The sequence below is a fragment of the Oncorhynchus mykiss genome, chromosome 24, assembly GCF_057628025.1.
Source record: "Oncorhynchus mykiss isolate SJ-2025 chromosome 24, ASM5762802v1, whole genome shotgun sequence".
NCBI classification, from domain to species: Eukaryota; Metazoa; Chordata; class Actinopteri; order Salmoniformes; family Salmonidae; genus Oncorhynchus; species Oncorhynchus mykiss.
In genome coordinates this window covers 31192045-31210301 of record NC_143045.1, presented here as the reverse complement: position 1 = coordinate 31210301, position 18257 = coordinate 31192045, and the positions used below count along the sequence as shown (strand labels likewise).

At 43.8% G+C, this 18257-nt stretch overlaps 1 protein-coding gene and 1 long non-coding RNA gene across 4 annotated transcripts in view; one reads left to right on the top strand and one right to left on the bottom strand.

The window, feature by feature from the left end:
- The window catches only part of LOC149972421 (uncharacterized), a 318744-nt gene extending 307508 nt beyond the window's left edge, over nucleotides 1–11236 (top strand). The window contains exon 3 of the long non-coding RNA XR_016491430.1: nucleotides 11075–11236. This is a non-coding gene — a long non-coding RNA (uncharacterized LOC149972421). The remainder of the gene's footprint in view (nucleotides 1–11074) is intronic.
- Nucleotides 1387–18165, bottom strand: LOC110503161 (amyloid beta precursor protein binding family B member 1). Of its 3 annotated transcripts, none has more exons than XM_021581511.3 (14): nucleotides 17778–18165; nucleotides 16451–17101; nucleotides 16094–16302; nucleotides 14498–14557; nucleotides 14102–14178; nucleotides 13921–13981; nucleotides 13587–13733; nucleotides 13064–13191; nucleotides 8803–8917; nucleotides 5789–5873; nucleotides 5604–5699; nucleotides 4087–4202; nucleotides 3799–3975; nucleotides 1387–3612 (listed from the first exon to the last, which is right to left on the bottom strand). In XM_021581511.3, the coding sequence occupies exons 2-14, from the start codon at nucleotides 17082–17084 to the stop codon at nucleotides 3457–3459; spliced, it is 2061 nt and encodes a 686-aa protein (XP_021437186.3). In that variant the 5' UTR covers nucleotides 17085–17101; nucleotides 17778–18165; the 3' UTR covers nucleotides 1387–3456. The 3 variants fall into 3 exon arrangements, with proteins under 3 accessions (XP_021437186.3, XP_021437188.3, XP_090074996.1); XM_021581513.3 differs by having other exon boundaries at nucleotides 5619–5699; nucleotides 17778–18155; XM_090218870.1 differs by lacking the exons at nucleotides 1387–3612; nucleotides 3799–3975; nucleotides 4087–4202; ... (1 more) ...; nucleotides 5789–5873; nucleotides 8803–8917 and adding an exon at nucleotides 10095–12702 and having other exon boundaries at nucleotides 17778–18155.
- Between the last annotated feature and the right edge of the window lie 92 nt (nucleotides 18166–18257).

Genomic DNA, 18257 nt, shown 5'->3' with positions numbered 1-18257 from the left:
ACAGAATAAAGACACAGAACAATGGGATTTAGGCAAGGACGGTGAAAAACATACCACCACACATTCATAATCATATGGAACAATATGATTACATTTGGGAATATAGGAAAATCAAAAGAGACAGAAATAATTATATTTTGTTGCTTTCGAAGAGCACATTTTCATGTAAGGACTAAATAAATATTATTTTCTAACACAGTACTTAATAATAACCTAGATCAAATCTATAGCATGTTGTTTGAGCATACAGATGTATAGGCTAAAATAACCTCCGTTCTGAGTGGAGGTAGCAAAGGGTAGAAGGTCTTTGATATGGGTCACCTCCATCAACAAGACACTGAACTCAGACACCCACCCACTGTCAGCCAGCACGCCACAAATTAATTAAACCACACCGGAAACTTGTGGGACGAGGGAACACAAGCAAAACCCCAAACACACAACCAATCCTCAGCGTAGATGGGGCGGGGAGCTGGCCAATCCCTTAAAAAGGACCCGATTACCACCAAGCCCTTGATGTGTCCCACAGCAGTGCAGTCCAGCTGGCAGGGAATAGGAGAAATATCCTCGTATCGACAAAGAGTCCATTACCCGTCTGGGCCTGAACCACTTGACGTGCACCTTTCATCCCCCAAATCATCTCCTGCGGAAACAATAACCAGCCTATATCTAGCCTCTGTCCCTGGGCATTTTGAACACACCAGTAGGGGGCAGCATACAGTCATGAATAAACAGATGACATGGGGTGACCTCTGCATGGTATTCATGCATGGTAATTGCACCCACAGAGAATGATAGAGGCCTTTATTGGCCAAAAAGTCCGTATTAGCATAGGCAGCGCCATTGAGGGCTTCCGTAATTTTAATGTAGTCAACTGGGTGGGACTTCCAACTTCATTAACCAAACCATCCTGGTGACCCGTTGGAGTCATGTCCAACTGAGTCATCAGTAGGGATCAGCCAATCGTGAAGAAAATGGACTACCTCAAAATGGAGATCGCATGGTCAGCGCCCTTGAGGCTGTCACAGAAGCTATAATGGCACAGATACAATGAGTCCTCAATCTATCTCTATTCTTGCGCCTCTCACAATACATATGGTAAAACCAATGTCAGCAGGTTTCATACATATGAAAAGGACTTGACAGCCTGCCTGGCTTCTCTTCCATTTTAATGGGATTGCCAGGAATTGTCAGATAAAATCCATTGATTGAAAAATGAGGATTTCTGTGGTTCTGCCACCAGTTACGAAAGGAGACATAATTTACAGACAGATCTAATCTAATAACTGCTCTTTGGAATACAATCTCTCCAATCCACATGGCTTCACTCAGTCACATCACACCAAAACCATGCAAATTGTGCAAAAAAATATGCAACACCAAAAATAAGATATGTTCACATTTATTTATTGTGCAGGGACTTTTATATACAGATACATTTTATACACCTAATTTACATAAATTGTGAAATAAATTAATAAGCTAGTGTTCCAACACTCATCTTGTTTTTAATGTTGACCTTGGAAGTACTAACGTAACTGAATTAGAAAAAGGAGCACAATGATAAGTGAGCGGTGACAAAAGATGCACTATAGTATTATACAATCTATAGTATTATACAATCTATAGTATTATACAATACAATCTATAGTATTATACAATCTATAGTATTATACAATACACTCTATAGTATTATACAATACACTATATAGTATTATACAATACACTATAGTATTATACAATACACTATAGTATTATACAATACACTATAGTATTAATCTAGTCTATTAATCTAGACAATCTAGTCTAATTTCAGATAGTGTTTCTATATTTTACAAGTTTTACTTTGTTATAGGTCAAATAACTATTGCACTAAATACTTCTGACAAACACAATTAATTTGTTTTTTTAAACATAAAAACCACAACTATTCTCGGACTTGTGTTCTCAAATACAATCAATAATCAAAAATGCGCAACTGCTCCTCAGTAGTGTCCATGATAGTGTATACAAACAATACTTAAGAGTGTCCAGGGCCAAACAGAGCAAAAAGTGGAAGAACAGAATCCTAAAACACTGGAGTCATCCTCTCAATGTTATCCCTGTCCCAGGGCGGTGACTAAGGGAGACAGATACTGACCTGCTCTCAGCTACTCAGTGGAAAGGACCTGACAGTGACAACTAATCTACTACTAGCTAGCATATATATTGATAGACACGGATACAGGCTAGTGACATGCCTTACAAACACTTAACAGGTACAGAATTCAGCCCTCTTTACCATGAAGTAGCACACATCTAGTATGTTACAATAACTAAGAGTTCAGCACTAAACCGCTGCAGGCAGATATGATCCTGGTTATTCCTCTGAGCTATTAAAACATGCAGTGTGTGGTGAGGTCCTACACTACTATTCAGTGGAGGTGGTTAAAAGCTGTGGTTGACTAACAGATGGAAAACCGAGGCCTTGAGATGCTGTATTTTATAGGTCACTTTTCCATGACCAGAAGTCTATTTTCACCATTGGCTCTTTTTGTTGGCCAAGCACTAGTCAGATATAGCCAGGCCCCTACATTAAAGAAAACACAGCACATTGTGTGCTGCTATATAAGCCTATGGAAGCCATTCTACCAATACCACATACAGGAAAGTTTGATTATTGCACACAAGCACTGAACTTGCAAATGTTCATGAAAATGTATGGGAAACAACTCCAGCATACCCTGAAATCAGTGGTTGTTCACTACGACGTGGCACATGATCCTAACCTTATTTAGCGGAAGACTACAACTCACTCTACCTGGGCTCTAAGATGGCTAGTGTCAAGAAGCTCATTTGGGCAGGAGTAGAAAGGCTGAGGAGTGTACAGGGTATTGACATGGTAGAAAACAAACATCAGGAGACTACTATACTAGGTTCCCGACCGTGATTGCAAGACCTTCTTTAGACACCAGTAGAAAGAGGTGTTACTGTTCAGAGAAGCATGGCCCCATGACTCAACCATAATTGCACTGAGGAAGAAATGAGATGTATTTCTGTGTGGAATCGTCCTAAATACGTCCTAACCTCCTACTGTGAAGAAACATGTACTTACATCCCGTCATACGAACACTTCCTGCCAGACATGGTTTCTGCTAAAACACAAAAATAGTGACAAACAGATGACATCCCAGCAACAGAACAAACAACGGGTAGTTGTCAGGGCTCATTCAGTTTGAGTACAAAGCTAAAGGAGAGTTATACAGTAGATGTATAGAAAAACGTACTTTGCAATCACTAGTAAGTAAGCATTTCCTCAGTTACATATAACGCCATACACTAATGACAAGACACTCTCTAAGGAAGGCCAAAAAGAGTGCAAGTCCGATAGGAAAGGGAGAATGAGAGTTAGAGAGAGTAAGCTGGAGCTGCTGTGATGGGTTAGTGTTACTGGGGGGGAGATCTTCTCTCTTCTGCTCAGGGGGACTGGGACCCTGACCTGTACTGCTTGAAGCTTCCCAGCAGACTCTGGACCCCGATCCTGACCCGGCGGGCCACGGAGTCAGCAGGGGGAGTGGGCAGGCAGGAGCCCAGGCTGGGAGGCCTCGCGTCCAGACACTTCTGGTAGCGCAGCTGAGGACAGAACACAGACATACAACAGGACTCCATCAGTAAAGACACTAAAACTCATCAATACTATTCAAGGAAACATTGACAGGCATTCATGAAATGTTCTATATTATAGACAACATATCATCCAGTCTCTCTAGACCACTTAATAATCCATAATGGAGTCTACTGTTCAGTCTGGTGACCCACCATGCAGGCGGCCTGCACCGCCTCACTCAGGCTGGCAGCGTTGGGCTCACACCAGAACATGTGACAGATGAAGTCCCCGGGGCCCTCGGCCATGATGAAGGCAAAGGTGTGGACGTCCTTCCCCACACCCATGAAAGACAGGAACCGCACCCGGCACTCTGACATCACCTCCTCAGTCTGGGGAGGACAGAGGACACAGCATGGTCAGGAGAGAGCCATTCTGACATGACCCCTACTAATACTCTGTGTAACGGAGATGGCGGTGTGGATGGGTTAATTAGTAACTACCTCTCTGGTGAGGATGGTGAGAGTGGCAGGGGCCACGTTGACAGAGACGGGGGTCCAATCCTGCTTCCTTGTGCTGTTCATTGCAGACGCCAAAGCATCATTGATTGTGTCCACACCTAGGAGACGAGAACATTCTACTGTTAACAGTATCCTCAAGGTAAACTGCATGGGAGGAGCCATGTATGCAGTGAAGCAAAACACAGTCCCACACAGAGCACTGCCAGATGTTTTACTGCACAGATAGAAATGACCAAAAGTATGTGGACACCTGCTCATCGAACATCTTATTCCAAAATCATGGACATTAATATGGAATTGGTCCTCCCCTTTGATGCTATAACAGCCTCCATTCTTCTGGGAAGGCTTTCCACTAGACTGTGGAACATTGCTGCTATAACAGCCTCCACTCTTCTGGGAAGGCTTTCCACTAGATGTTGGAAAATTGCTGCAGGGACTTGCTTCTATTCAGCCTCAAGAGCATTAGTGAGGTCGGGCACTGATGTTGGGCGATTAGGCCTGGCTTAGAGAGTCTGCGTTCCAATTCATCCCAAAGGTGTTTGATGGGGTTGAGGTCAGGGCTCTGTGCAGGTCAGCCAAGTTCTTCCACAATGATCTCGACAAACCATTTCTGTATGGTCCTCGCTTTGTGCACAGGGCATTGTCATGTTGAAACAGGTAAGGGCCTTCCCCAAACTGTTGCCACAAAGTTGGAAGCACAGAATTGTTTAGAATGTCATTGTATGCTGTAGCATTAAGATTTATCTTCACTGGAACTAAGGAGCCTGAACCATGAAAAACATTATTCCTCCTCCACCAAACTTTACAGGTGGCACTATGCATTTGGAGCAGGTAGCGTTCCCCTGGCATTCGCCAAACCCAGATTCGCCTGTCAGACCGCCAGATGGTGAAGCGTGATTCATCACTCAAGAAAATGCGATTCCACTGCTCCAGAGTCCAATGGCGGCGAGCTTTACACCACTCCAGCCGACGTTTGGCATTGAGTATGGTGATCATAGGATGGTGTGCGGCTGCTCGGTCATGAAAACCCATTTCATGAAGCTCCCGACTGACAGTTATTGTGCTGACATTGCTTCCAGAGGCAGTTTGGAACTCAGTGGTGAGTGTTGCAACAAAGGACAGATGATTTTTATGCGCTTTCAGCACTTGGCAGCCATGTTCTGTGAGCTTGTGTGGCCTACCACGTCGCGACTGAGCCGTTGTTGCTCCTAGACGTTTCCACTTCAAAATAAAAGCACTTACAGTTGACCGGGGCAGCTGTAACAGGGCAGAAATTTGACAAATTCTATGTTGGTGCTACGTTGAAAGTCACGGAGCTCTTCAGTAAGGCCATTCTACTGCCAATGTTTGAGTATGGAGATTGCATGGCTGTGTGCTCGATTTTATACACCTATCAGCAACGGGTGTGGCTGGAATCCACTAATTTGAAGTAGTGTCCACATACTTTTGTATATATAGTGTATTTACCTAACAACGAAGTAAATAAAATATTTTCTTACCCATGCGTCCCTTACCTACAGGCTTGGACACAGGTACGTTACCAAGGTAATACACAAGGAAACGTTGGAAATTCTCATTTTTTGGAACGGGAAACTCTGCAGAGGAAGAAAATGTGAAGGGAGTTAGTGTCTAGTGTTGTACGTCTGTTATAAAATTAACTCTATAACCCTATCACAGGGGTTACCTTGAGCAGGAATCTCCATGGGTTTGCACTGGTCATAATTGTACCTGCTCAGAAATGGCTTGGATAGCTTCCTCTCTGTCATTATCTGAATGTACAGAGAAAGAAAGAAAGACATATTTGTACTATTTTCTACATTGTAGAATAGTAATGAAGACATCAAAACTATGAAATAACACATATGGAATCATATAGTAACCAAAAGTGTTAAATCAAAATATATTTTATATTTCAGATTCTTCGAATGGCCACCCTTTGCCTTGATGACAGCTTTGCACACTCTTGGCATTCTCTAAACCAGCTTCATAAGGTAGTCACCTGGAATGCATTTCAATTAAAAGGTGTGCCTTGTTCAAAGTTCATTTGTAGAATTTCTTTCCTTCTTAATGCGTTTGAGACAATCAGTTGTGTTGTGGTTAGGTAGAGCTTTCTTCCATATACCACCCCTATTTGGTAAAAGACCAAGCCCATATTATGGCAAGAAAACCTCAAATAAGCAAAGAGAAACAACAGGCCATTACTTTAAGACATGAAGGTCAGTCAATCTGGAATATTTCAAGAACTTTGAAAAAGTTTCTTCAAGTGCAGTCGCAAAAACCATCATGCGTTATGATGAAACTGGCTCTCATGAGGACCGCCACAGTAAAGGAAGACCCAGAGTTATCTCTGCTGCAGAGGATGCCATTAGAGTTACCTGTCTCTCAGAGGACCGCCACAGTAAAGGAAGACCCAGAGATACCTCTGCTGCAGAGGATACGTTCATTAGAGTTACCTGTCTCTCATAAGGACCGCCACAGGAAAGGAAGACCCAGAGTTACCTCTGCTGCAGAGGATACGTTCATTAGAGTTACCTGTCTCTCATAAGGACCGCCACAGGAAAGGAAGACCCAGAGTTACCTCTGCTGCAGAGGATAAGTTCATTAGAGTTACCTGTCTCTCATAAGGACCGCCACAGTAAAGGAAGACCCAGAGATACCTCTGCTGCAGAGGATACGTTCATTAGAGTTACCTGTCTCTCATAAGGACCGCCACAGTAAAGGAAGACCCAGAGTTACCTCTGCTGCAGAGGATAAGTTCATTAGAGTTACCTGTCTCTCATAAGGACCGCCACAGTAAAGGAAGACCCAGAGATACCTCTGCTGCAGAGGATACGTTCATTAGAGTTACCTGTCTCTCATAAGGACCGCCACAGGAAAGGAAGACCCAGAGTTACCTCTGCTGCAGAGGATACGTTCATTAGAGTTACCTGTCTCTCATAAGGACCGCCACAGGAAAGGAAGACCCAGAGTTACCTCTGCTGCAGAGGATACGTTCATTAGTTACCTGTCTCTCATAAGGACCGCCACAGTAAAGGAAGACCCAGAGATACCTCTGCTGCAGAGGATGCCATTAGAGTTACCTGTCTCTCATGAGAACCGCCACAGGAAAGGAAGACCCAGAGTTATCTCTGCTGCAGAGGATGCCATTAGAGTTACCTGTCTCTCATAAGGACCGCCACAGGAATGGAAGACCCAGAGATACCTCTGCTGCAGAGGATGCCATTAGAGTTACCTGTCTCTCATGAGGACCGCCACAGGAATGGAAGACCCAGAGTTACCTCTGCTGCAGAGGATGCCATTAGAGTTACCTGTCTCTCATAAGGACCGCCACAGGAAAGGAAGACCCAGAGATACCTCTGCTGCAGAGGATACGTTCATTAGAGTTACCTGTCTCTCATAAGGACCGCCACAGGAATGGAAGACCCAGAGTTACCTCTGCTGCAGAGGATAAGTTCATTAGAGTTACCTGTCTCTCATAAGGACCGCCACAGGAAAGGAAGACCCAGAGTTATCTCTGCTGCAGAGGATGCCATTAGTTACCTGTCTCTCATGAGAACCGCCACAGGAAAGGAAGACCCAGAGTTACCTCTGCTGCAGAGGATGCCATTAGAGTTACCTGTCTCTCATAAGGACCGCCACAGGAATGGAAGACCCAGAGTTACCTCTGCTGCAGAGGATGCCATTAGAGTTACCTGTCTCTCATGAGAACCGCCACAGGAATGGAAGACCCAGAGTTACCTCTGCTGCAGAGGATACGTTCATTAGAGTTACCAGCCTCAGAAATTACAGCCCAAATAAATGCTTCAGAGTTCAAGTAACAGACACATCTCAACATCAACTGTTCAGAGGAGACTGCGTGAATCAGGCCTTCATGGTCAAATTGCTGCAAAGAAACCACTACTAAAGGACACTAATAAGAGGAAGATACTTGCTTGGTCCAAGAAACACGAGCAATGGACATTAGACCGGTGGAAATCTGTCCTTTGTTCTGGAATCCAAATTGGAGATTTTTGGTTCCAACCGTTGTGTCTTTGTGAGATGCAGAGTGGGTGAAAAGATCATCTCTGCATGTGTATTTCACACTGTGAAGCATGGAGGAGGTGGTGTTATGGTGTGACTTATTTAGAATTCAAGGCACACTTAACCAGCATGGCTGCCACAGCAGCGATACACCATCTCATCTGGTTTGGCCTTAGTGGGACTATCTTTTGTTTTTCAACAGGACAATGACACAACATACCTCCAGGCTGTGTAAGGGCTATTTTACCAAGGAGAGTGATGGAGTGCTGCATCAGATGATCTGGCCTCCACAATCACCCAACCTCAACCCAATTGAGATAGTTTGGGATGAGTCGGACCGCAGAGTGAAGGGAAAGCAGCCAACAAGTGCTCAGCATATGTGGGAACTCCTTCAAGACTGTTGAAAAAGCATTCCAGGTGAAGCTGGTTGAGAGAAAGCCAAGAGTGTGCAAAGCTGTCATCAAGGCAAAGGGTGGCTATTTGAAGAATCTCAAATATATTTTATATACACTTTTTTAGTTATTACATGATTCCATGTGTTATTTCATAGTTTTGATGTCTTCACTATTATTCTACAATGTAGAAAACAGTAAAAATATAGAAAAACCCTTGAATGAGTAGCTGTTCTAAAACTTTGGACCAGTAGTGTATGTGACATAGGAGACATAGAAGAATCACCCTGGAACACATCTCATGCAGACTGGTGGCGATGTTCTTGGCAGGTGAGTCACAGCGGAACACGTGACACTTGAGTACCTGGGTCAGGTTGTCTCGCGCAACATAAGCAAAGTCTCTGTTGTAACAAATACAGAAAAGTACACCATTTATATACTGGTACATGAACCAAATGCATTTCTCTAAATTGAATGATAGCAACAGACAAGAAAAACTGAAAACACAAAAATTATTGCAATGAATCATGTTAGATATGACAATACAATCAATTAAACTATATGTAGGAAAAACACCATGGGACATGAGAGCATAAAGACCAAAGAGAAATGTGTACAATACCTTTCCCTGTATAGGGCAGCAAAATGCAGCATGAAAATAAATAATGGACAGTTAAATCACAGTTATTACAAAAACACTAGTCGAAAATGGAAATCTGATATTAAGTGAATGCCAATGCCTTGAAAGTAAATGTAATTGCAATACGATGGACAACCCACCAGAGGGCAGTGGTGTCTCAGGGTTGCAGTATTTGAGCATGCCATTGGACTCATAGGTTGCATTTACAAAAGCAGCCCAATTCAGACCTGTTTTCAACTAATTGGTATTTTTACTAATCAGTTCAGCTCTAAAAAGATCTGATGACCAATTAGATGAAAAAAGATCAGAACTGGGCTGTCTGTGTACATGCAGCCTTAAATGACTCAGTTTTTAAAATGGGCAAATAAGTGGAAAACAGACCCACATTCAGAGGTCTAGGATGGGAAAACTCGACCCTAAGGCATGAAAACGAATATGTTTTAGTAATACCTAAAGTTGCAATATGTAACTTATTTGGTAGATTCGACCAAATTAACATAGAAAAGAGTTATACATCTCATTCGGATTGAAAGCAAGTATATTGTATTTGCTCCATTTCTATGCTTCCCGTGCTTCGTTTTTGCATCTTTTACTTTCGGTTTTGTACGCCAGTTTCAAACAGCTGAAAACACAATACTTTTAGTTATGGAAAATATATTTCACTGCGGTTTAGATGGTACAATGATTCTCTACACCAGTGGTTCCCAAACTTTTTATAGTCCCGTACCCCTTCAAACATTCAACCTCCAGCTGTGTACCCCCTCTAGCACCAGGGTCAGCGCACTCTCAAATGTTGTTTTTTTACATCATTGAAAGCCTGCCACACACACACACACTACATTTAGTAAACATAATAATGAGTGTGAGTTTGTCACAACCTGGACCGTGGGAAGTGACAAAGAGCTCTTATATTATAGGACCAGGGCACAAACAAAATAATAATCAATCATTTTGCTCTTTATTTAGCCATCTTACATATAAAACCTTATTTGTTCATCAAAAATTGTGAATAACTCACCACAGGTTAATGAGAAGGGTGTGCTTGAAAGGATGCTCATAACTCTGCAATGTTGGGTTGTATTGCAGATAGTCTCAGTCTTAAAAATAATTTCCCACACACAGCCTGTATTTAGTTTTCATGCTAGTGAGGATCGAGAATCCACTCTCACATAGGTACGTGGTTACAAAGGGCATCAGTGCCTTAACGGCGCGATTTTCCAAGGCAGGATACTCTGAGTACAACCCTATCCAGAAATCTGGCAGTGGCTTCTGATTCAATTCAATTGTCACAGAAACGCTTGTTTCAATGAGGCTCTCTTGTTCAGATATCGGTAAGTGGACTGGAGGCAGGGCATGAGAGGGATAACGAATCCAGTTGTTTGTGTCGTCCGTTTCGGGAAAGTACCTGCGTAATTGCGCACCCAGCCCACTCAGGTGCTTCGCTATATCACATTTGACATGGTCCGTAAGCTTGAGTTCATATGATTTTTTGTGTGCAAATAATGATGGAAAGACCTGTGTGCTGTCCTTGTTAATGCAGACAGAGAAGAGCTTCAACTTCTTAATCAAAGCCTCAATTTTGTCCCTCACATTGAATATAGTTGTGGAGAGTCACTGTAATCCTAGATTCAGATCATTCAGGTGGGAAAAAACATCACCCAGATAGGCCAGTCGTGTGAGAAACTTGTCATCATGCAACCGGTCAGACAAGTGAAAATTATGGTCAGTAAAGAAAAGTTTAAGCTCGTCTCTCGATTAAAAAAAAAACTGTTCTTTGCCCCTTGATAACCAGCACACTTCTGTATGTTGTAAAGGTGTTACATGGTCGCTGTCCATATCATTGCATAATGCAGAAAATACACAAGAGTTCAGGGGCCTTGTTTTAACAAAGTTAACCATTTTCACTGTAGTGTCCAAGCCGTCAGGCATTCCCTTGGCAGCAAGAACCTCTCGACGAGACGGCCTACAGGGAGGAGGTGAGGGCCCTCGGAGTGTGGTGTCAGGCATTCCCTTGGCAGCAAGAACCTCGACGAGACGGCCTACAGGGAGGAGGTGAGGGCCCTCGGAGTGTGGTGTCAGGCATTCCCTTGGCAGCAAGAACCTCGACAAGACGGCCTACAGGGAGGAGGTGAGGGCCCTCGGAGTGTGGTGTCAGGCATTCCCTTAGCAGCAATAACCTCTCAACGAGACGGCCTACAGGGAGGAGGTGAGGGCCCTCGGAGTGTGGTGTCAGGCATTCCCTTGGCAGCAAGAACCTCGACGAGACGGCCTACAGGGAGGAGGTGAGGGCCCTCGGAGTGTGGTGTCAGGAAAATAACCTCACACTCAACGTCAACAAAACAAAGGAGATGATCGTGGACTTCAGGAAACAGCAGAGCAAGCACCCCCCTATCCACATTGACGGGACAGTCGTGGAGAGGGTAGAACGTTTTAAGTTCCTCGGCTTACACATCACAGACAAACTGAAATGGTCCAACCACACAAACAGCGTGGTGAAGAAGGCGCAGCAGCACAAACTTCTACAGATGCACAATCGAGAGCATCATGTCGGGCTTTATCACCGCCTGGTACGGCAACTACTACGCCCACAACCGTAAGGCTCTCCAGAGGGTAGTGAGGTCTGCACAACGCATCACCGGGGGCAAACTACCTGCCTTCCAGGACACCTACACCTCCCGATGTCACAGGAAGGCCATAAAGATCATCAAGGACAACAACCACCCGAGCCACTGCCTGTTCACCCCGCTATCATCCAGAAGGCGAGGTCAGTATAGGTGCATCAAAGCAGGGACAGAGAGACTGAAAAACAGCTTCTATCTCAAGGCCATCAGACTGTTAAACAGCCACCACTAACATTGAGTGGCTGCTGCGACTTTTACTGACTCAACTCCAGCCACTTTAATAATGGAAAAATGGATGTAATAAATGTATCACTAGCCACTTTAACAACACCACTTTTATATGTTTAAATACCCTACATAACTCATCTCATATGTATATACTGTACTCTATACCATCCACTCTATACCATCACTCAATCATATTTTTTTTTTTATGTACATATTCTTATTCATTCCTTTACACTTGTGTGTATAAGGTAGTTGTTGTGAAATTGTTAGGTTAGATTACTCGTTGGATATTACTGCATTGTCGCAACTAGAAGCACAAGCATTTCGCTACACTCACATTAACATCTGCTAACCATGTGTATGTGACAAATAAAATTTGATTTGCATGGTACCCAAGTGGTGTCGGGAGCAACTGCTTGCAAGCACATTACCACTCCACTATGTCTCCCTGTCATGGCTTTTGCACCATCAGTACAGATACCAACATGAGCAGCAGCTACGTTTGGCTACATACAGACCATTAGTGGAAATCCTGCGAGAGATTTAACAGTTCATGTGAATGGATGTCAATTATTTGACTAGGCTGCTTGTATTTGACATTGTGTTATTTCGCTCAACACTAGATGGTTAAAAACATTTTTACAGTGAAATGAGGCAACTCAGGCAAAAAAATAAAAAATCATCCAAATGTATAGCCCTGTTGGAAAATAGAAATGGACCGTTTGAAAATGTGTAGAAAAAAGTTTTTTAAATGTGAATCACATTTTTATTTCTGAACCTTTAAGAAAATGGAACAAATGACCAGCTATTGTGTAGTTCCCAGTGCCATCTTAATTAGGTGTGGATGGTCATGAAGTAATAGTAAGGTGACTGCTGAGACTAGATAGACAATTAACTAACAAAAAGCACTAAATAAAAACTATATAAAATAGTACAATTTCTAAAGAGTTAAAACAGCATTTTCTGTTCCTGTAAAAGTAGCTACACCACTTAACTGACTGCCACAGTAGTGCAGATGTGGTGCCAAACAGCGTCTGGTTGTTCTGATGGACACTGACCTGCCATTGTCTCGGCCCACGCCCCACACGCGGATGCTGGCGATGGGCTGCGAGTGCAGCAGAGTCTGTCCCAGTGGGTCGATCAGATTCATAGTGTCATTCTGCAGGACCATCAGCATGTCCTTACCCTGGTAACACAACATATCACGATCCTCCTGAAGCACCACCATGCACAGCAAATTGAATGACATAGCAATCTATCAAATGACATTTCAATGTGCCCATCTGTGCTACAACTAATAATACTCTAGCAAACAACTGTTAGACTTGATCCTGGTTTAGATGAAGAGACATTCCCAAGCAGTGGTCCATATGGACGATTATAATTACTCTGATATTCAACATTATTCAACACAGAGCAGTTGCAGGGAATAGCAGTCAATGTGAGAGGTAATTGCTTCAGTTGCTGGGTAAAAAAAAAGACAAAGCAAGGTAAACAGAGGGTCTTCGCCCAAACATCAACCCCATCACTAGGCTCTTCCCCCAGACAGTCCCTTCCTGTGGCCCTGCTCCTCAGACTCACCTCTCCCCAGATGCCAGCAGTGTCGTGGAGGTTGTGTTTATGGTAGGACAGCTGTCTAATGCAGTTGTTGACAGCCACGCTGCTCTTTCCCGGTGCCATGTCCTCTTCAGACATCTCCACCCAGCCCAGAGAGCGCACGGCAAAATACTACCATAGCAAATAGAGGCCGGAGAGAACACAGGACGGGCCAGAGAGAGGGAGAGAGATAAACCGACAAACGCAGTCCAATTAGGAAAGGGAAGAGTAGTTGTACGTTAACAGGGAAGGGACAGACAGATGACTAGTCTTCCTGCCTCAACGTTTTAGTGAGAGTAAATGTGATTTTCAAATTTACCTTAGCCTCCAGGTCAGTGCCATGGGGATCAAGTTTCTCCTCTTCCTCGTATTGGGAACAGCTATAAGACAGTTATCAGTCCATTATCATTTGAGAAATAACAAGAGAGAGAGGAGGGTTTAAGAGTGTTTTGGCTGAGAATGAGATGGCTTATCACATAACGCACTAGCACATGACTTACTTAAGGTTGATGGATGCATAGCGCAGGGTTGCCCCTTCAAACTCCTTCAGGCTCTGGTCAGATGCCACCTCTCCCTCCTGCAATCACCAAGAAGACAATGAATTAGTCAATTCATCAACACCAAGTTGATCAAAATCCTAATGTGCTGCTTTCTAAACTCTGTTTCTAAAACTGAAATATTGACGGTTGAAGCGATGAAATGTCAAGTGCTTTTGCTTCCATGTCTACTATTTCCCACATAACAATGATTTATCTGTTGGGAGGGTTTACATTGAGTATGTTTCAAATGATGTTTTCCAATGAATAATCGGAGACATAAAAAACACTTTCCATACACATGACCTGACCATGTCCTGATTCTCATTCGTATTTATTAATATTCATGCTGTCCCTTACCTTCCACAGCTCTCCATCACTAGTCCCTTCATCTGGGTTAGAGAGGTCCCCCCATGTTTCCTAGTAGTCAGACAAAAACATGACATTTTTCTCCAAATAGTCTTAATTGGGAGAGCATAGATCAAGTCTTCTCAGAACATATACAATACATTCGGAAAGGATTTAGACCCCTCCACTTTTCCACATTTTGTTACGTTACAGCCTTATTCTAAAATTGATTAAATGTTTCTTTATCGATCTACACACAATACCCCATAAGACATTTTAGCTAATTTATACAAAATAGAAAACAGAAATACCTTATTTACATAAGTATTCAGGCCCTTCGCTATGATACTCGAAATTGAGCTCAGATCTATCCTGTTTTCATCGATCATCCTTGAGATGTTTCTACAACTTGATTGGAGTCCACCTGTGGTAAATTCAATTGATTTGACATGATTTGGAAAGGCACACACCTGACAACATAAGGTCCTACAGTTGACAGTGCATGTCAGAGCAAAAACCAAGCCATGAGGTTGAAGGAATTGTCCATATAGCTCCGAGACAGGATTGTGACGAGACACAGATCTGGGGAAGGGTACCAAAAAATGTCTGCAGCATTGAAAGTCCCCAAAAGCACAGTGGCCTCCATCATTCTTAAAACAGAAAAAGTCTGGAACCACCAAGAATCTTTCTAGAGCTGGCCGCCCAGCAAAACTTAGCAATAGGGGGAGAAGGGCCTTGGTCAGGGAGGTCACCGAAGAAACCGATGGTCACTGACAGAGCTCCAGAGTTCCTCTGTGGAGATGGGATACCTTCCAGAAGGACAACCATCTCTGCAGCACTCCACTTCATGGTAGAGTGGCCAGACGGAAGCCACTCCTCAGTAAAAGGCACGTCACAGCCCACTTGGAGTTTGCCAAAAGGCACCTAAAGGAACCTCAGACCATGAGAAACAAGATTCTCCTGTCTGACGAAACCAAGATTGAACTCTTTGGCTTGAATACCAAGCATCACATCTGGAGGAAACCTGGCAACATCCCTACGGTGAAGCATGATGGTAGCAGCATCATGCTGTGGGGATGTTATTCAGCACCAGAGACTGGGAGACTAGTCAGGATTGAGGGAAAGATGAACTGAGTAAAGTACTGAGAGATCCTTGATGAAAACCTGCTTCAGAGTGCTCAGGACCTCAGACTGTGGGGGAAGGTTCACCTTCGGACAGGACAACAACCCTAAGCACACAACCAAGACAACGCAGCAGTTGCTTCCTGGACAAGTCTCTGAATGTCCTTGCGTGGCCCAGCCAGAGCCCGGACTTAAACCCAATCGAACATCTCTGGAGAGACCTGAAAATAGCTGTGTAGCGACTCTCCCCATCCAACCTGACAGAGCTTGAGAGGATCTGCAGAGATGAATGGGAGAAACTCCCCAAATACAGGTGTGCCAAGCTTGGAGCGGCATACTCAAGACTCAAGACTGTAATCGCTGCCAAAGGTGCTTCAACAAAGTACTGAGTAAAAGGTCTGAATACTTATGTAAATGTGATATCAGTTTATGTATACATTTGCAAAATAAACACATCATCCCTAAGGCCTATGGGTTAGATCTCACCTCTGGCTCTTCCTCACAGGGTGTTGTCTCCAGGGACATACTGGAGGACATCATGGAGTCTCCCACCTTGTCCAGAGGTGAGGGAGGCTCCCACTGAGTAGTGCCAGTAGGGATGTGCCAATAATAGGTACCTGAAGTGTCTCGAACCCGCATCCACCCAGAGGGCAGGTCTGTGTCCGCCTCAAAGGCCTCCGAGTCCCAGAAGGACTCTGTGTTGAGAGAAGGGGAGGGTTAGAATGAGGTGTCTTAACGTTGCTTGCAACCTGAGAAGCACTTGTTATGTTAGACTAGACAATAATCATTATTGTTGTTCCAACAAAACAGTCACACAGCTGATTTCAACAAACACGCCCATACCTTTGTTTTCATTTGGAGAACTTTCAACAGTGCTTTCCTGAGACAGTGCTGACCAGTTGGTTTCTTCATCACTTGGTGTTCCATTCACATTAGAGAACAGCAGACAGGGATTTCTAGCCACCCCACTTCCCTCTCTTTCAGCCTCTGCATCCCTCTGCTCGGACTCCCTCTCTTCCTCTATAAGACTGCCGGCCTCTTCATCTGCCTCAGATGAATCTTCCTTCTCTTTGTCGTCTTCTTCATCTTCATCATCTTTATCCTCTGCAGACACCAGGGTGTTGATGAGTAGTGGCTCTTTCAGGATGGTATTGGGCTCTTCTTCCTTCAGGCCCAGGGTCTTGGCGGTCTTGGGAGATTTGGTCTGCTCCTCGTTCCTCTGCTGCTCCTCCTTCTCCTCGTTGGTGTTATGAGGAGAGAAGTCCTCCTGGTTCCCATTCTGGTCCTGGTCCTGATGTTTCTCGGCTACTTTCCTCAGTTGGTTCTTGCCCTCCTTGACCCACTTAGCATTGTTGCCGTCTGTGGATTCTTGGTCACTCCAAAGGCCGCTGTCATTCAATTTGTTTTTCAGCACTTCATCTTGATGTTGGTTGTTGGCTACATGATAAGATACGTCATCATCATCATGGCCACCCATGGTACTATACAGCAGCTCTAAAGGGAATCGAGGAGGGTATGGTTAGAGAGAAAATAGATAGCTAAGATATGCCTTTGCCCATCTGATCACTCGAATGTTTAGTTACGAGTCAGTTTGAGACAAGTGACCTGGCTGGCTAGCCATCTGTTTGACATTGTAACGTTAACGTTAGTAAGTTAGCAAGGTAAATGTAATGTTAGCAAGCTAGCTCGCTACACGGCCTAACTAGCGTTGACTCATTAAATCGAAATGAGAAAATAGCTAGCTAGTAAGCTAGGTAGCTAACGTTAGCTAATGTTAACTGCGCCATTAGCTAGCTACATTGAGATATGACACATAGCTACGCTAGACAGCTGGCTAACTTACTAGCTAATATTAGTTGGCTAGGCCTCTCTAGCTGTCTCACTAGTTACTAATTTAGCAAGCAATCAATAACAATGTAAATGACATGACCATGTCAAGAGTTAGATACTGCATTGTTGCTAATTTAACATACCAGCTGTGGTTCAAGCTAACGTTAAATAAACTAAAAGGCAAGCTAGGAGGCTTCGTTAGCCTCCTTGCTAGCTAGGTGACCATCTGAAATAACATGCATCATCCGCCATCAACCCATAATAATATGGCCATAATTGGTACACGAGCACAAAGAACAGCAATTCAACATGTGCACCATTAGCTACCAAATCTACTTACTTCTGCTGTATGTGTCCTTCGATCAAATATATTCTCGTTATTGTTACATATTTACACAATCATTTATGAAGGCGGAGATGGGTCGTTTATCTGGATTCCCAGCAGATGCTGATGCTGCGGTGTTGTGCAGAGTTGTGACAGACGGTTTGGTGTTGGGGGGCGTACATCACGAATTTGTCAATGTGTTGCCTCGTACGGATGGATCTCTGACTCAACCATCTTATGATTATTATGATTTTTTTTTTTAAAGTTGTAACCTTTATTTTACTAGCCAAGTCAGTTAAGAACAAAAATCTTATTTACAATGACTTCCAAGCCCGAACCACGCTGGGCCAATTGTGCGCCGCCCTAATAAGACTCCCAATCACGGTCGGATGTGAAACAGCCTGGATTCGAGCCAGGGACTGTAGTGACGCCTCTTGCACTGAGATGCAGTTCCTTAGACCGCTTCGCCACTCGGGAGCTATGATCGCTGATCGG

Coding starts and splice junctions, on each gene's coding strand:
- LOC110503161 (XM_021581511.3), bottom strand. CDS start 17,084: ATGGGTGGCCATGATGATGATGACGTATCTTATCATGTAGCCAACAAC. Junction 14,179..14,497: donor GTGATGGAGAGCTGTGGAAG/GTAAGGGACAGC, acceptor TGGTGATTGCAG/GAGGGAGAGGTGGCATCTGA. Junction 3,613..3,798: donor CGGTGCAGGCCGCCTGCATG/GTGGGTCACCAG, acceptor TTCTGTCCTCAG/CTGCGCTACCAGAAGTGTCT.